General features: G+C 32.9%; 2 protein-coding genes across 2 annotated transcripts; one reads left to right on the top strand and one right to left on the bottom strand.

Annotated features, from left to right (window-relative positions):
• Positions 1 to 11667: 11667 nt before the first annotated feature.
• On the top strand, positions 11668 to 14275 carry LOC145605717 (uncharacterized). The gene is made up of 3 exons (XM_081661790.1): positions 11668 to 11877; positions 12012 to 12095; positions 14001 to 14275. Exons 1-3 carry the CDS (start codon positions 11722 to 11724, stop codon positions 14022 to 14024), a joined length of 264 nt encoding a protein of 87 aa, XP_081517916.1. The 5' UTR covers positions 11668 to 11721; the 3' UTR covers positions 14025 to 14275.
• Positions 14276 to 14885: 610 nt separating this feature from the next.
• On the bottom strand, positions 14886 to 17141 carry LOC145605642 (transcription factor DIVARICATA-like). Its single transcript, XM_081661714.1, has 2 exons — positions 16458 to 17141; positions 14886 to 15585 (listed from the first exon to the last, which is right to left on the bottom strand). Exons 1-2 carry the CDS (start codon positions 16832 to 16834, stop codon positions 15228 to 15230), a joined length of 735 nt encoding a protein of 244 aa, XP_081517840.1. The 5' UTR covers positions 16835 to 17141; the 3' UTR covers positions 14886 to 15227.
• Positions 17142 to 20165: the final 3024 nt, after the last annotated feature.

Below are 20165 nucleotides of genomic sequence, written 5' to 3'. Positions count from 1 at the left end.
TTATTGTTATTGTTATTGTTACTATTATTGTTATTATTATTAATTTATTATCATTATTATTATTATTATTATTATTATTATTATTATTATTATTATTGGAACTACTTAATTATATAAAAACTACTTTCTATTTTAATTGTGGGTTATTTGGATTGTTGAAATCTGTCTAAGGCGGGATTTGGGCTCTGGACAACGTCGCTCCTAACCTCTCCTACCTGGGATCTCATTGATCCAAGTAATCTACTATTATTATAATTATTTTTGAAAATTTAATTTATATAAAAACTACTTACTAATTAATTCTCATTGATCTCATTGTTGTTAATTGTTACTTTGTTATTGTTAGTTGTGTTATTATTATTAATTAATCATGGCATCAAACCCGAACGTTTCCTCCTCCTCTAGAAAAGCCAAGTCAACACGTAGGGAATCACCAAACCCAAACACTTCAATGTCTATGCCCCCCCCTAACATGCCCTTTCCCTCTCCTAACATGCCCTTTCCAAACACTTCCACCCCTTTCTTTCATCCCCAAAACACGGGAGGGCAAGAACAAATGGATGATATGGCTCCTTGGACCCAATTTCAACAAACCCAATTTCAACAATATGAATTTCCTTTTCCTCCTCCTCCTCCTTCCCAAGGTAGCCAAACACAAGCTTCCGGGTCGAGTGAACCATCCACCCATAATCCTAACATATTAGAGTGGTGTACCGAAGAGGATTTTGCTCAAACCAAAAGAAAGAGTGGATGTTGGGTACATTATCAATTAAGTAAAGATGGAAAAAAAAGCAAGTGTCGGACTTGTGGTAAAATTTTCTCGGCCGATACCAAGGGAGGGACGGGACACCTTACTAGGCATACAAAAAAATGTGGTGGACCATCTAGTGATCCAACCCAACCTAAAATTTCTCAATTTCATCCACAAGGTTTCATTTACAATTACGAGAGAGATAGGGATGAACTTGGGAGAATGCTTGTACATGCAGAACAACCTTTTCTTTTCGCCGAAAATGATGCCTTCAACAACTATATTAACCGAGCACTACAACCAAAACACAAAAAAATGTCCCGAAAAACCGTTCGATCTGCTGCCATGAAGACTTATCTAGAGTACAAATTGAAATTAGTAAATGAATTAGCTAATCTTCCTTGTAGAGTTTCTTTAACCGCCGATGCATGGGATGGTGGGTACGGACTTCACTATTTATGTGTTACTTGTCATTGGTTAGATAATGAGTGGATGTTACAAAAACGCATCATTCATTTCAAAATGCTTGAATACCCTCATACCGGTCTTAACATTTCACATCATTTAATGGAAGCTATTGATGCATATAGTCTTAGGGATAAAATCATGTCTATGACTTTCGATAACGCAACTTCTATGACATATAGTGCGAATTTGGTTAAACCCCAATTAACCGATTTAGTATTAGATGGAGAAGCACTTCATGTTAGATGCATTTGTCATGTTCTTAACTTGTGTGTGAAGGATGGAACACAAGCAATTGGTCCATTTTATCACAAAATAAGGAATGCTATTTGCACTATTAATAGCTCTAACATGAGATATCAAGAATGGAAAGGTTTTTGCAGGCAACAACGGATAAAAACCATAAAAATAGCACCGGATTGTCCAACTAGGTGGAACTCCACCTATGAAATGTTGAGTCGGGCAATCGAGTACAAGGTTCATTTAACACTTTTTTATAATATGAAATATCCACAAAATGCTTTACTTGAAGATGATTGGGCTAATTGTGAAAAATATATGCAGTTTTTACAATTACTATATGGTATGACACATTGTTTTTCTTCTGTATATAATCCTTGTGCTCATTCTTTTCTTAGCAATGCATGTTTACTTGCACAACTTTTTGCGGAACACCGATCACAACACGTTTATCGTGGATATCTTCCATCCATGGAGGATAAATGGCGTAAATATTACACCGATATTCCTAAGATTTATATTTTTGCTTCTATTTTAGATCCTAGACAAAAATATGATGGCACCTTTTTATTAATTGATATTTATTATAGTAACATGAATTTTGAAGATGATGTTGAAACTTTTAAAAATAAGGTGACGGATGAGTTTTTTAATTTATATAATGTTTATGAAAGTAAATATGGAACCGTGTCTCGATTTGCCCCTTCTCAAACATCCAAAAATGTAAGTAAACGGGCCAAAGGTTTATTTGCACAAGCTGCTAACTTGATGTCTAAGTATTCAGGTACAGAATCATCATCATCTAGGAGAACACAAAGCGATGTTTCGGAGTTGCAAATGTACTTAAGTTACGACTTCATGAAAGGCATGGACGACGAAGAGAAGTTTGGCCTCGACATCCTCGATTGGTGGAAATCACAAGCCGTGAAACATCCAATTTTGTCGGTAATGGCTCGTGATATTTTTGCTATCCAAGTCTCCTCCGTTGCTTCCGAAAGAGCTTTTAGTGCGTCGGGAAGAGTTCTAGACGATAGAAGAACAAGACTAAAACCCGAAACACTTGAAATGTGTGTTTACTTCAACGATTGGTTGGATTCCGAAACACGTTCTCAAGATCGTACTTATGCACAAAACGACGACGATGAAGGAACGTCGACTTCTTTTAGTTCTCATACTTCTCAATCCACTCAATTGGCGGATGACCTTGAACCTCTAGGAGACGAAGACGAAGATGAAGACGAAGGCGAAGACGAAGACGACCAATAATAATTACATGATTACATATTTACATTATACAATATTGTATTCTTTTTGTATTATCGAACTTCGTATTCCGTATAATAAATGAAGTTATTCAATATTCATACACTATTGTACGATTTTTAATTATCATTACTTATTTTGTAATTTTGTATTATTGAATTATCGTACATTCGTACCGGCTACCGTCATATAATAAAATAAGTTATTCTTCAATTTTTTATGTTTTCGGATTATCGCACTCGTGTTTTTTTTTTTTTTATTATATGCATTTTTATTTTTAATTCGTTTTTTTTTAACATTTTTTTTTTTTAAAAAAAAAAAAAAATCAAGAGGCACGGTTTGGCCCGCGGCACGGCACGGCCCGTTAGGCACGTGGGCCGTGCCGTGCCGTGGGCCGGGGTGTGCCAATTGCCGACACGGCACGGCACGGCCCGCCGTAGAACCGGCACGGCACGGTCACCACCCCGGCACGGCCAGGCACGGCCCGCGGCGGCACGGGCACGGCCCGTGCCCATGTTTAGTGCTAAGACTAATGAGTGTAGGTGACACGTTAAGACTTGTGTCATGACCATGTGGCTAGACTATGTGACTAGACTCAAGTAAAGACTAAGTTAAGACTTCACGTATATGCATTAAACTGGACAGGCTGTGGTATTTTAGTCATAACTTTTAATCTGTGACTCTGATTGGGACGAAACCAACGCCAAATTAAAGATAAAACCCAGGGCTACAGATCCATAGGCTGTACGACTCATGGTTCTTCTTATAACTCTGGCTATGACCAAAACAAGTTGACGCATGTGCAGTATACGGGAGTAAAAAATCCGGGTTGACTTAAAGGGGTTTGACTCGATTTAAGGCTTATTCGTTAGTTCAAATTAATTAATTAATTAATTAATTAAAGTCCTTTAGTCATTGGTTAGTTTATTTAGTCTTATTTACAAACACAAGTCAAACCAAACGGTTAGTTTAGTCACATATAAGCTATGCACAAGCAAATAATGCACAAGTAGTTCACATAGTCACAATATGATGAGTTTGCAATCTAACCATGGCTCTAGTTCTCTAAAGTTCAAGGATATGGGTTAAGTCAAAAAGGTCCATGGTTATGAATCCATATGCATTGCACACAAGCCTACCGTGAGGGTTGGAGCGAATGGACAGGATTCCGCGAGTTCGTGATGAAATCGAACTCGACTCCATGGTTTGGTGGATTCACAAACTTTGCACGTACCCAAATCTGAACTTTGCACATGATAGTGGGATATTCCATTGGGCAGGTGAAGCAGGAACCCCCAGAGGATTATTTCCATATGTAGAACACATATGGGTTCAGAAAAGTGAGAAAAGGACTCAATCAATAAGCAAAATCAAGCCAACAATGCTAGAAATGGTCAAAGCAAGAAGGCAGACCCCTGGCTCGGTATTGGAAGAACTTGGCGCCAGACTACAGGGATTGTCGCCGCAAAAAAGCTCCTGTCGCCAGGCGACAGAAACTTTTTACAGGCGACAAGCCCTGTTTACTAGACGCTAGTTCCTACATGCCTTGGCAAGTTTCTGTGTTCTTCGAATTTTTCCAGATTTCGCATCATCTTTTCGATTCTAGTCATGAAAGATATTTCTCAAATTTCCTACGTGTAAAATTCCTATGGATTGACTCATGGGGTGCTCCCATGAGGACCTTTTAATGCATATGACAATAATGTTAATCAAATCGCGCACATGAAATACTTAGAATTTTTCGAGTCTCATCCGCTCATTCTAAATAATTGTAGGGAATATTTCAAGCATTATGATAACCCCAAACTTGAACCCCACTGTGATCATACACTAAAGTACGGTGGCGTTCCAAAGGGAAAGACAAAGAGCAAAAAGAGTCGCCAACAAGTTTTAGGAACTTGTAAACCCAAAAGACAATCCAAAAGGACTATCAACTACTCCATAAGGTCTTGAACCAAATAGGGTCCGGGGATGAAGGTACGAATCCAATCTACAAAAGAAAGGACCCGCCCTATAAAATAAGCCTCTACTTTGTTCTGCTCGTATTCATGCGCGCTTTTCGAATAACATACAAACATTATGTTAAACCTACCCTGTTTATCTATGTTGGTTGAATATTAATGCACAAATAATACTATTATTGGCGATCACTTGAGTTAAAATCACATTAGCCTAAACCAAATTATTAATTATCTTATTAAGCGTGGTTTCAAGTACAAATTCCCTTTAACAATCATAAAAGGTGTAATCAAGCAATAACAATATAAAATATATCAAGCAACATAATAATAATCAATAAATAATAATAACGATGATAATAGCATGATAAGGCATAATAAAGCTTGATAATAATAGCAAGATCCTAGGCATGATACTAACAAGATTAATAACAATCCTAGCATGTCACTAAGCAATAAAGATCGAAGCTTTAAACCTAACATGGTACTAACATGATATTAGAAAGGATTAAAGGCACCCTAAACATGATACTAGAAAGCATTAAATAACATCCTAACATGATACTAGGAATTAAATACATCCTAACATGATACTAGGAATATAAAACAATAATAAACATGCTTTCTACATTGTGAAAGAAATAGGAAGTAAGCTAATCTACTTACTTTGAAGCCTCGTACCTCTTTCTAATAACAAAATACACAAGTTAGTAAACTTCAATGAAAATAAATAAAGAATAATTAAAGAATTAAATTAGAATCAAATTAAATAAGGTTTAGACTAGTTTTGGACCAAACCCTCAGAAAATATCAACCTTGCACGTCTAGGGCGAAGGCAACTTCGAACTTGGCTAAGTGTTTCTAAATCTTGTGAATGCGGAATATTTTATTTGTAAAAAGCTAGTTTAGAAAGAGAAGGAGAAAGAAAGCATATATTGCTCAAGAGAGAAAAGAGAGAATTAAGGATGAGAGTTGATCGTTGATAATAGTTGATTGAGAGAATTGATGATGAGAGTTGATGAATAAAAACGGAGGTTCGGGACCCTATTTATAAGAAAACAGTCTGGAAAATCATAGAATTTGATAAGGAATAAACTCCACTCTATCTCTAATCAAACCGACCTTGTCGCCAAAGATTTATCTTGTCGCCAGGCGACAGAGTCTGTCGCGAGGCGACAAACCTGTCGTTTCGCGACATGACAGTTTTTTGCGGATTTTGTTTTTATCATATCTTTTGATCTAAAAGTCCAAATAAGTCATATAATATGTCGTTGGAAAGCTCTTGAAGTCTACTTTCTAATGCAATTGGAATCAGATTAAAATATTTTGTAGATAGAAAGATATGGACGAAATAGTGGGACAGGTGTCAGTTTTGGATAGAGTTTTGTATATCTTTAATATCTTTTTCGTTATAGCTCGGAATTAATATTATAATATATCATTGGAAAGATAATTTCAAGATCTATCCAACCATATAAAATTTGGATAAAAAATATGAGGCACGAAAATAATATCTGACTATCTTTGAACATCTTTAAATCCGAATAGAATTAGGAAAGTTTTAAAAAAGGAAAGTTTATATTCAAATCAAATTCCTTGATCTTATCTTTTCAAAAAAGGATAATTAAGATATTTTAGAAACTTATAGAAGATTTTAATCAATCCTAATTAGTTTAGGAATAGGATTAAACCTTTGGACCCTCCTCATGATCATTGGGTCGTAGGTAAAATCCGGTTTGGGCCCAGTTTAGTATTTTGGCCATAACTTCCTCATTATTCATCGGAATTGGGCTTGTAATATATCGTTGGAAAGGTCTTTTAAATCCCTACCCAACTACACCATTATTGGACCCTTATTATAGACCAAACTAAACTAAATTGGACGTTATCATAAAATAGAAATGGTTTTCGAAAACAGAAAGAAGGATTTTAACAAAAACTAACCGCAACACTTGACTTTTCACACTTTCACCTCATTCGATTATGGTTCGACGCAAAAGGTATTCATCACTGGGTTTGGTTTTGGGGAGACACAAATGGGTGTCTACAATAATCATTATACATTTCATATGCTTCCTTATCACATTTTACTTGTTTCCACTTCAATTCAGACACTTCACTTTCCTTACAAACAACTTTATACTTTGTACCTGCAATAAACAAACAAAGTGCATAACAAACATTACTATAGTTAAAAAATAAAACAACAAAGTTCAAATAAAGAAAAACGATGTTATACATAATTACTTGTACAATTTTATTTAAAAAACATACATGATCAAAGGTTCAATAAAATAACCTAGAGGTTCATTAATATAATAACAATGTTCATAATAATATTAAACTGCTAATAACAATTTCTAAAAATAAATACAATGGAAAGCGCATAATACAAAACAAATAATATTCATAAAATACAAATTAAAGCATCAAATTCAGCAATTAAAATAAAAAAAATCAAATTCAACACACTTTCAACTAAAATATGTGTATATCTTTCAAATTCTTCACATTAATTCTGCAAGAAGTCATATGAGCCAAATGTTCAGAATCAAGAATTCATGAACAGTTTAATCAACAAATGATCAATTCTTCACAAATTAATAAAATACAATAAGAAATCAAAATCTCTTCACAAATTTAAGAAGCTTATTAAAAATAGATGAATAGTTTGATTAGTTCATCAATTAATCAATTGAAAATACAACTAATTAAACCTAACAATTATGCCATGTTCAGAGTCATATTAAACTTCAAATTTCAGCAAAATCAAAAATCAAATTCATCAAATAACAAACCTAATAATTATACAATGAGATCAAATCAACAAATTTAGTAAAATACAATAAAAAAAAAATCAAAATCTTATCTCAATTTTCAGCAACTAAATAAACCTAATAATTATATAATATGTTCAAATCAACAAATAACAAACTTAACCTGATTAGCAATAAATATCAATTCAAATAATTAGCGATAATTAACAATTACTCAACAGTTACTCAAAACTGTAAATTCAATAACACAAAAAAAATTAAAAAAAAAAAACTATTTAGCGAAAATTATCAATTGAAATAAGAAATATAACTTGCACTATCAAGAACTTTAGGTACATAAGTTAAATCCATGGCGATGAACAACAGTGATGAACAAATTCAATTAGACCGAGGAATCAACAATGGTGATAAGCACATTGAATGAAAACAAAGAGAGAAATAAAAGTAGAGGAGAGAGAAAATCGAAGAGAGAAAAGTAGAGGAGAGAGGAAATCGACAAGAGAAAATTAATGAATGATAATTGAAAAGAAAAAATTGAGAAATTAGGAAGTAATTTAAATAGGAAACAACGCGCGAAGAACGTTGAGCAAAAGAAGAAAGTTGAGCTGGAAACTACTTACTCCCTCCATGTTTTAATAAGTGTTACACTTATCAAATCCGGTCGTGTTTTAGTTAGTGTTACACTTCCTTTTTTTGGCAAAAAGCTACATTAAAATATTATATCTCTCTCCTTTCATGATCCCACCCAAACGCACTACTACTTTTTTTTATTATATATTTCCTCTCACATTCATTACTTATCAGTAAACTATTAATCCCACTATCTTTCTTTTACAATTTTTTAATACTCCAATTACCCCACTTACCTCTTATTTTATTTAAGTCAATTAAATTGCTTAAAACTATGTGTAGGTCAAACTGTAATCTATACTATATACTAAACTAATCACCGGAGGGGACACTTGGCAAAATTTTGTGAAAAAGTTTCCCTCCTAAATACTTTTTTTTTTATAATTCTATTATAAAAAAAAATTATAACTCTTTTAATAAATTTTATTTATATATATTTGTAACACATAGGAATTTAAAGGATAGACATTAATAAATTTAAATTTTTTTAAAAAAAAGGTAATACATAAATCAGTTAAGTTCAATTAACTCTATATCAATTGACTATTATTATTAATAAATCATACTTTATAAATTCGTGCACTACACGAGCGTCAAAATTAGTACTTAAAAAAACGGAGGGAGTAATACGTGGCAGCAAACTATTGGTGGTGCACACGGGATAAGGTGCACCATGGTTCACCTTATAATTTGCGACTTCAATTATGGAGTAAAATAAGTGCTACATATGTGGCGCACAAGAGGAAACTACACTCCACATTCTTCGAGATTGCCCAGCGCAAGAACAGTATGGAGAAAGACTCCTACTCCTTCGATAAGCCAACAATTATCAAGGCAACATCAAGGAGTGGATTGTTCAAAATATGAAAAATCCGGATCAAGATGATGAAGAAAGTTGGGTTACATATTTTGGTGTAGCTATTTGGTGGATTTGGAGGTGGAGAAACTGCTTTACCTTCAATAGGAGGGATGAACTTCGCATTGATTTTGTAGCCTTTCGATATGAAGAAGCCAGGAGAGCACTAAGAGGAGTACTTGGTGAAGCACAGGGATCTGCTATTAGGAAGAATCAAATCTTTGTAGCTTGGCAAGCACCCGACTATAATTGTGATGGGGCTGTGAAAGGGTGCCTAGGTCCAGCTGGAAGAGGAGCCATTATTCGAGACTACAATGGCAGATTTGTTGCAGCATTTCACTCGAACATTGGCTACAGCACTGCATTTTGAAGCTGAAATAATGGCTTTGAGTATAGGACTAGAACTAGCTCGTAATTTGCAGATTGATAAGCTTGAAGTTCAGATGGATAATATTGATTGTGTTCAGGCCTTAAGCAAGAAGGATGTTCCAAGGGGAGAAAACGTTCACGATAGATATCACCTATTGTTAGAAGCTACTTAATGATTCTAGTTGGTCAACGAAGGTTGCTCATGTGTTTAAAGAAGGAAATAGAGCGACGAATTGGTTGGCCAATGGCTGAGTCGTTCATGACTCTCCCTTAAAGTATATTTATAATATTCCGGTAGAGGTGGGTCGTAATTTACAGGAGGATTCTAGGGATGTGGCTATTCCACATCTAGTTCCTTCGTAGGTAGTTTCCTTTATTTTGTTTTCCTGTTTTTTCCCTTTCATTATATATATATATATATATATATATATATATATATATATATATATATATATATATATATATATATGCATATATACATATATATATATATACACTAAAAGACACACTAGCAATGACACGTGTTATTTTTTAGTGTGTCCTTAAGGTTTTTTTTTTTTTTTGAATAAAATTCAATTAAGGAAATAAATCTTATTTACAAAAATAATTCCCTTACCTTATATAATATAATTAATTAAAATAGAAGGGGTTTAAGATATCTTTAACATAATTATTTATATAGCTATAAAAAAAAAAATTCTAAACATATTTTTGCTCATTTTCTACCTCTTTTAACTAGGGGTGAGCATGGGACGTGTACCCGTACTGTTAGTACTAACGGTTCGGGTACCTGATAACCAAAATCACTAAAAGTGATACCCATAAAAAAAAAACCGGTTATCGAGTACCCAATAAGATATCTTATAATGATAATTAAACTTAATTATGTAGTTATTATGATATCATTTAAAACTAATTAACAACAATACCATATGATCTTGACCAAATTATTAATAATATTACTAATTATTGATCTTATAAAGTGATTATGAAGTAAAGTAAAAGTTTAGATTTATATTAATAGATTTAAGTAGGGAAAAAAGCAAATATAAATGCTTATCGAATAGGATCGAATAACCGTTAATTTTAAAATGATACCTATAACCATACCCGATAACAAATTATCGGAACAGGTACCCGATCCGTTATGGTTACCGGATTGCGTACCCTAATTTTCGAAACGGTTACGGATCGATTTTTCAGGTGGTTTTGCTCAGCCCTACTTTTAACATCTAACATATCTTTCGTAAAAGTTTAATAATGGTTATTATAAATTACCGTGCAACTAACCTAGTATATGTGTATATATATATATATATATGTATATATATATATATATGTATATATATATATGTATATATATATATATATATGTATGTATATATATATATATATGTATATATGTGTATATATATATATATATGTATATATGTGTATATATATATATATGTATATATATATATGTATATATGTGTATATATATATATGTATATATGTATATATATATATGTGTATATATGTATATATATAGGGGGAGGCTCTGGTGAGAAATTTTCTTATGTGAGAACACTCTTAATATTCTAAATTTTAACTCTTATGTTCTAAATTTTAACTCTTATGTTCTAAATTTTAAATCTTATGTTCTAAACTTTTCCTTAGGTGTTCTAAATTAAATCAAATGTTCAAATGTAGTACTCACATGTTCTAAATCATAAATTAGTTAAGTTTGATATCATAAATTTTAAAAAACTTGTTCCAAAATATTAACTTATATGCTCTAAATTTTAAAATGTGTGTTCAAAGATTTTTAATTATATGTTTCAGATTTTAAAGCATATGTTCTATTTTTTTACTCGTATATTCTAAATTTTATACTCACACTTTTTATATTCTATATCAGTTTGTTCTAAATTTTTATTCACATGTTCATAATCTTAAATTAGATGTTCTAAATTTTACTCATATGTTTAATATTTCATAAAGCAAATTTAATAAATTTTTAATCACTTGTTCTAATTCTTAAATCAGATGTTCTAAACATATTACTCACACTGATGTTCTAAATTATTACTCATATGTTCTAAATTTTTATTTGAGTCACATGTTCTAAATTTTTACTCGTATGTTCTAAATTTGTACTCACATGTTCTAAATTTAAGATCAGTTCTCATATAAGTATGAATTCTCACATATGAGCCTATTCTCACCGGATTCCTCCCCCCTATTTTTTTTTTTTTTTTATATATATATAATTAAAAATCTAGAATGACCCGTGTCATATATCCACAAACACCAAAAGAGCATAGAGTAGGCCCAACAAAAAAGAATCAGGTAGGTCCTCGAAGAAGCCTTAATAGCCGTTTTAGTCATCGTCGTCGTCGCTCGAAACCTTGAGAAAATCTAGCATCAATCATGGCAATGAGATCCGCAGCAACTGCTGTTTCTCGCTCATCACTTCATCGCATCATGGACGGAGCTGCTCGTAGGTCTTCTCTTTTCGCTCGCTTCTCCAGCGATGGCCGCGTTCTCAGCGAAGAGGAGCGTGCTAAAGAGACCGTCTACATCCAGGTCTCTCTCCTCTTTTTTTTTTTTTTTTAGGGTCTATTTTATTGTTTACTGTTTTCTTGTTTGGATTTTGTTTGGAATTTTTCACTATTTTGAGGGTTTGTGTTTGATTTTTATTTTGACCTGTTTATTTGTAGAAAATGGAGAGGGAGAGGTTGGAGAAACTGAAAAAGAAGCAAGAGAAAGAGAAGGCTGAGAAAGAAAAGGAGGGTGCTGAGAAGGTATTTCCCCTATATTTGTTATAATGCTTAATTTCATTTGAACTAATAATACAATAACTTAATTTAGACCGAACGAATATATAGTTTAGCTTTTGGTATTGATTGATATTGATTCACTTCTGTTTAAGATGAAATTGATTTTTAGTGTGTACATATATAGAATTATAGATCATGAATTTGTGGCATTTCTACCTTTAGTTGATTTCTATTGTCTTGATTTATTTGTGCTTGACTGTTCTGCATTGTTGTTGGTGGATTATGTTACTTACACTGAATAAGAAGTGTGTCAAACAGAAATACTTTGTCCAAGTTTCAATCGCGGCATTATTTGAAAAACTTTGAATGGTATGGGTCCATAATGAAATGTTAAGTGTCATACTGGTATCTGTTTATGGAGTATTCGAATCTGGAGTATTCAACACGAGTACTTGAATTGAAATAAAGAGTCAGAGTAATAATGTTATATAGGTGGGGCCGTAGGGGTACATCTTTAAGTTTATGATGGTATCATTTGTGATGGACATGGCTTGTGAAGTTAAATCTTTGTTGCTTTCTGCATCTTTGTTATATGTTTTTATATGCATAGTCTGTTAGAAATAATAAACATAAGGAAGAAACAACTTGACTTGTGAAGTTAAATCTTTGTTGCTTTGTGAATCTTTGCTACATGTTTTTATATGCGTAGTCTGTTAAAAATGGTAAACGTAAGAAAGAAACAACTGTGGTGTTACATGACATATATCTGGGTGACTGGGTTTCCTACTATTTTGGCAACAATATGCCTGTTCTATAACACAAATGATGAAACAAATTTCGCTTTCATTTTTTTATATTGTTTATTTTTGGGGCCTCAATTTTTTCGTTTTGTTCAATCGTGAGGAGGGGGAGGGGTATTTAGGTAAAAAAGAATGCTTTGCTGAAAGTTGAGACTTGAGATTATTATCGAATTTATGGATTATAAGATTTGAACAGCTAACTTTAGCATCATTACATGAATGATGAAACCTGAGATTCTGGCCTATTCTAGTATAGCAAAAGCCGAAAAGTGCAAATATTGGCCTATTCTTAAAACTGGCCCTATGCGATTGATACAAAACTGAGTTAACCATTTAAGTTCTGATTAGCTTTTTGTCTATGGTTAATGGAGCTCAAAATTAGAATAATGATCTTTTCCTCCTCCAAAGCCTTTTTTATTCCCCCAAAAACATTGGGACCAGGATGATTATTAGAAGTACTCTGTTGTATACAATTGGGACTGGATTTTTTAGTGATCAATTGATTAACAACAATAATAATCATTCTACCACTACTTAATATTGAATTAGTATCCTCTGATCATAAAAAGTTGAGCTGAAGTAATACAAATTGTAAAATTGTGAAAGAGAATTGGTGCTTATCTGCTATTTGGAGGCTATAATATGAAGAACCGAGGAAAATTGAGGTCATATAGTTTCCAGTGAAAAGTGTGAGCTGTTGGAAATTTGTCTTTCCTTTACATTGAGTTGCTTTGCTCTTATTATATCTAGGCTTGGAAGTATGGACGGACGGTTTCTTCCCAGGAAATTGTATACTAACAAAGTAGCTACGAAAACTTATAAGGCTCGATAATAATTGATACTCTTATCAAATTAAATTAGGTTTCTCCTATCTCATGCTCTTTTTCGTTGTGACTTATTCCATGGCAAATGGTTAAAAGGTTGCATGCTAAAGTAGGGTATTATAAGGACCAGATAATTTGATTTCCTAAAAAAAAAAAGGTAAATTGTAAATGCTGTGCATTCTTGATGAAAGGCGTGTGCTGATATTTCCATAATCATCTCCTATAGTTTTCAATGGATCATCTTTCTTTTGTATCCTTTGCTTGTTCAACCACAACGTTTATGTTGTATTCTCATTTTCTTGCAGAAAACCGAGGGTGATTCTCACTAAAACTAAAGCCGATTCGGAGTCTTGCAGTTTCTCTGATTGCTTCGTGGGAAATAAATGTATATTGTACTCAAGTGAATCTGTATGTCCTGTATACCTTGCCTAGACATTGGGTACAATATTGTTCATAAACTTGTTGTCCCTGGTTTGAGATTCTGTTATATGCAATCTTACTTAGTTGAGAACCTGAGACTGTTATGTACTGTACAATCTTGTTTAATGAGTCCAGGCAAGTTGTCTTCTTTGTTTGGTTATGGGCTTATAGTGCAATGGTTCGAGTCCCTGTGACTGCTGAGAAAAGAATCTTGCTTTTAGTACTCCCTCCGTCCAAAATGAATTGTCATGTTGATGGTGTAATTAAACTGTAATGTGACAACTACACCCGAACGAATGTGTAGTTTGAGTTTCGGTCTTCTCAATCTACCACTGTTTTTTTTCATAACCAATACAACTGATGGTGATGAATGAGAAAATTCTCAGGAGAATACAAAAGCTTGCTGTGAAAAAATGATCAAGAGTAATATTTACTGCACAAATCTTTGTTTCCCCTTTGGTATTAAGGGTATATGTCCAAAATCTAGTCCAGTCCAGTCCAATCCAATCCAATTTACTTCGATCGAATTTGAAAAAGTTTAGTTTAGACTCTGACTCTTCAAGTCCAAAATATTTTGGATTGGATCTAGACTTGACCACTTGGAGTCTCTTTCTTTTCTTCATGATTTAACTCTTGGTTTCATAGATGATCCACAAACCCAAATTCAACAAATCTCAGCACCACAAAATCAGCTTCGAATAAAAAGCACAAACCAGAATGAAAATAAACCAAGCAAATCCAGAGTTTTTAGCAATTAAGATATCATGATGTATAGATTTCACCTTAGACTGCTGTAGTTTATAATAAGAAAAAGACTGCTTTAGTTAAAATTACAAGTACATTCTAACTGTCATCTAACACTTTTCATCATGTAGTGCCTATGTTTACTTGTCCTTTCACTATCCTAAAAACCACTTCATTCATGGGTACTTCAACCCCAACACTCTTGCCCTCATATTTACTCCACACTCACACACCACTACACCAGTATTCCTTTTAAAGTATAACTACCAAACAAATTCTACAACACACAACTTCCTTATATGTACAGAATAAGACATTCAGCCTGTATCGGAAACCACCACTACCACCTTCGTTTCACTTCCATACATTTACATCGGGAACCTGAAAGTTTGATAGCCAAATGGGGAACCCTCTTGAGTAGTATTAGCAGCATTGAATGGGGGTGATGCACCCATTTGTTGATATGCTGTATGATGGTCCATGGCATTGCCTCCAGGTTGCGGAATCCAACTTTGTTCTACAGCAGGCCGTGCAGCAGATTTCTCATCAACGGTGGTAATATCATGGATGCTTGATCTTTTCCTTTCTTTCTTGCCAGAGTTTTGACGAAGGTAATACTTCTGCGCGTGGCTGGCTACCTGGGTTGGAGTTCTTGTCACCACCACATTCCTCGATATACTCCTCCAATCACCCTTGCCATACTTCTCAAGCCCAATCAGGAAAAGCCTGTTTAGACAAACATTAGAGAAAATCAATTATATTGCCATATAACCAAACAACATAGGATTACCCAGCGTGCTGTACAAAGGATAACCGCGCTAACTGCTATGAACACCAACCTAGTCAAGAACTAGATTAAACAAAGGATATATGACTTGCTTTTCATACCAACTAACTAAAATATCATTGAAATTAGGTGTCTGTCTTTGTAATCCAGCTAATCAAAACTAGGTTTGAAAGATATTTTAATTAAGCTTTCGTGCTAGATTACTATTCCTCCTAATAAAACGACCTGTCCAAATAACATGGACATAATTGATTAAATATATATTCTACATTTCATACCCATCCTTATTACCATCCATTTCCAACCAAACTTCTACCAAATTGTGGTCACAAACTAACCCCGGTGTCCATACTACACCCGAGTGTAAAATTATCCCTCTTGCATCATCAAGTCCTCAAATGCTCTACACTCGAGCATTAGATGAGGGTTTTCTTAAGTGAAAGGGCGTAACATTACACCCGAGTGTACAACAACATTAACAAAAATAACCAGTTAAAGCTAATTATCCAGTAAAGAGACACTAGCACATTTCTAACCTTCAATATATTCACAAATTTAGGCATTTGGACAATTACTTACAAATATATCAGAATTCAAATTTATACCACATATCAAACATAACAACAAAAAAGCCAATTGAAATTTCCTAAGCAAATATTTCAAAAAAATATAATTAATCCCAACCAAATTAAAATTACAACCTCCGTTTCATATTATTTGCAACAACTACACATTTTCTACTCACACGCTATGTCAAATCGTTGCAAACAATATGAAACGAAACGAAGGTAATTATAATAACAATAATTACCTGTGTTCTTCTTCAGTCCAAGGAGTACCCTTCTTTCGCTCAACATCATTTTGTTTAGGCTTATTAGCATTACTGTTATTACCATCAGACGACCCAAAAGATATTTGATTCAATCGATTCGATGGCGACTCGGTACCGAACCAAGACGCAGCCAACTCGTCGGAGTAACTCGGAAGTTCAACAAGACCCGAATCGATCTGCTCGACGTCATGAAGAAGGGCTTCATAGTGGTCCCTTACCTCCGTCGCTGACCTCCCCGGAACATGGTCGGCAATTTTCTGCCACCGCTCTTCCGTCGCTAAATCCCCGAATATTACTAGAGCTTCCTCGAACAACTTGTCCTCTGCTCTTGACCACTTCCCCAAATCACCTCTCATTCACCAAATTCAATTTTCCTTGCAATTGGGGTGTTGTCTTTGATAAAATTAAAGAGGGGTTTTGTGTAATTTTGATGAATTGATGGTTGAATTGTTAATTTTTAGCTGAAATTCTTGGTGATGGGATGAAATTGGGGGTTTAGGAATTGGGGGTAGTTGAAATGAAAATTGAAGAGGGTTAAAAATTAATTGATTAATTAATAATGGTAAAGTAAGAGTAGGATATTGTGAAATCTAGAATCTAGAATAAGTGATTGAAATTGGATAAAATTGGGGATTTAATTTATAGGAAGATGAAAAAAGAGAGAGAAAAAAAAGAGGAAAAAGACAAAAGGGGTTATCGGTGGCTTTAGAGTGAAGGGCTGCGGGGTTGAGCTGGGTATTAATTAAGGGATGTACTGGTTTTTCAACATTTTCAACACGTTTTTGGGTTTAACCTCTTCCTATTTTTGAATTTTGTAGGGTGGAACTTGGAAGACCGCCTAATTTTGGGTTTTTTTTATTATATTTTAATATTTCTTTTTGTGTTTAAAATTTAAATTTTACGGAGTTCATTTTAGCTTTTTACGAGTATAAAGTTTGAATCTAATATCTAATATATAATTTAAGAGTCATTTTTACAACTTTTCACCACAACACTCCAAAACCCAATCTCTCAATTCTCATTCACTCCCTTTTTTTTTTTGGTGCCCCTCCAAATAACTTCCACTTATCATTTTAAAATTAAAAAACCCTCCAAAAAAACTTCCACTATTATTTTTCTTAATAACACACACTACCCCAAAAAACTACTAATGTAGTATTTTATCATATTATCCATTTTCTTTTTAAAAACACCAATATTACAATAATTGTACATTTTTTTTCCAAAATTATGTTTAGTTTTTTTTTTTTTTTTTTTTTAGTAATATCGCTACCATAAGTTCCACTGTTTTCCTTCCTCAAAAAAAAAATAGTTTCACTGTTTTCCTCTTTAAAAATTATTCCAATTGTTTATTATACTTTTAAAATCAGTTAACCACCTTATTATTAATTTAATAATCATTGAAACAAAAGATACATACATAATGTTTTTTATGTGACAACACGTTATATATATATATGTATATGTATATGTATATGTATATGTATATATATTTTGCGGCAAGCAAACTGGAGTAACCTCTATAACAAAAAACGCATAACCCTTATAACATTGGCGAGATAACAACAATAACACTGAACGGGTAACCCCTATAACATTGACAGTGTAACACCTATAACACTGATAAAGCAACTTCTATAATAGCTAGGTACACCATACATGGAGTACCCAACCACATAAAAGAGTCAGTTACTATATCACAAACAACTTCACGTATTTAAAATATATTATTGTTATTAGATCTTTGTAATACTATCTTTCTAAAAAATATATATCCCGTGTATTTTGCACGGGTACACTCTAGTACTCATATAATTTAAGAGTGATTTTTTCAACTTCTCACCACATCACTCCAAAACCCAATCTTTCAATTCTCATTCACTATTTTTTTTTTCCTTTTTTTTTGGCCCTATAAATAACTTCCACCTGTCCTTTTTTTTTTAAATAAAAACCCTCCAAAAAAAAACTTCCCCTATTACTTTTCCTAATAACACACACTACCCCAAAAAAAACTACCTACGTAGTCCAATTTCTTTTTAGAAATACCAATATTACAATAATTGCACAAATTTTACCAAAATTATGTGCACTTTTACTTTTTAATAATATCACCACCATAATATAAGTTCCACTATTTTCCTTTTTAAAAATTCTTCTAATTGTTTATTTATATTTTTTAAAATCAATTAACTACCTTATCATTAATTCAATAATCATCGAAACAAAAATTATATACATATTGTTTTTTATGCGACAACACTTTTTTTTTTTTTTGTTTTTTTTGCGACAAGCCAACTGTGGCACTGAGAGTAACCCATATAGTATTGACAGAGTAAGTACCTATAACAAAAAACACATAATCCTTATAACACTGGCGGGATAACAACTATAACGCTGAACGAGTAACCCCTAAAATATTGACGGAATAACCCCTATAACATTGACAAAGTAACTTCCATAATAGCTAGCTACACGGTGTATACAGCCACATAAAAGAGTAAATTACTATATCACAAACAATTTCACATACTTAAAACATATTTTTGTTATTAGATCTTTGTATATCTTTCTATAAAATATATATCCCGTGCATTTTGCACAGGTACACTCTAGTCTTATATATAATTTAAGAGACATTTTCACGAGAATGCTCCAAACTCCCAATGTTGAGTTCTCGTGCATTTAGTTTTTTTTTTTTAAAAAAAAAATTCCTTTTTTTAAAATTTAAAATATAAAAAATAAAAATATAAAATAAAAATATAAAAAACCAACCCATCCCACTACCTTAAAAAATATAAAAAAAAAATTAAAAAAAAAATCAATAACTACCATCCCACTATTCTTTTTTTTATTTTTTATTTTTTATTTTTTTTTTATCTTTGTATTTTTTACAAGGGACTACTACTAATATTACACTTTTTTAAAAACACTAAAACATTTCAGTGTGTTATTTTTTTGTACATAGTATAATATATGCCATGCGGTAACATGTGTATACAATTCATTTATCATAACACTTAAAATCCCCTACCCTTCAATTATATGCATTTTTTTAGGAACTACCCTCCAAACAACTTCCAGTTCTCTAATAACCAAAAATAAAACACGTTTTTAGCGAAACTAGCCTCACCGAATAATTGTTTACAAAAGAACAAAGTAACTCCTACATCACTAAACCAAGTTACCCGTATAAAACTGAACCAGCAACCTCTATAGCTTTGACAAATTAAACCCCATAATTGCTTGCCACATTGCCTGGCCACCGATATATAAGAGTAAAACCCTATTCTTTTAAGCTTCTGAGCATTGAACATCATATTTCAGCAGAGCAGTCAACAAGGAAAAACAAGTGTATTATTAATATTTAGTAGAGCAGAGCTAAGCAGAGTTCAGAGAACAGAACAGACCACAAGTCTACATCATACCACAACAGCTCAAAATAACAGGGTCTAAGTTACAACATCAAAATCAACTTCCCGTATTCTAAACATATTTTTTCTTATATTATGCATTCAATATCTTTCTAGTATACTATATATCTCGTGCATTTTGCACGGTTACACTCTAGTTTTTATAGTTACGAAGCAATTTCCCTTAACATGTTTAAAACAAAAACTAATTTTTATGTTAAAAGGGTAGGTAATACTGTAGTTTATTTGTTGTAAAATGGAATATTCGTTGGTGTTC

Source organism: Chenopodium album, chromosome 22 (genome assembly GCF_948465745.1).
Source record: "Chenopodium album chromosome 22, dcCheAlbu1.1, whole genome shotgun sequence".
NCBI lineage: Eukaryota > Viridiplantae > Streptophyta > Magnoliopsida > Caryophyllales > Amaranthaceae > Chenopodium > Chenopodium album.
This window is presented reverse-complemented; position numbering and strand designations above follow the sequence as displayed.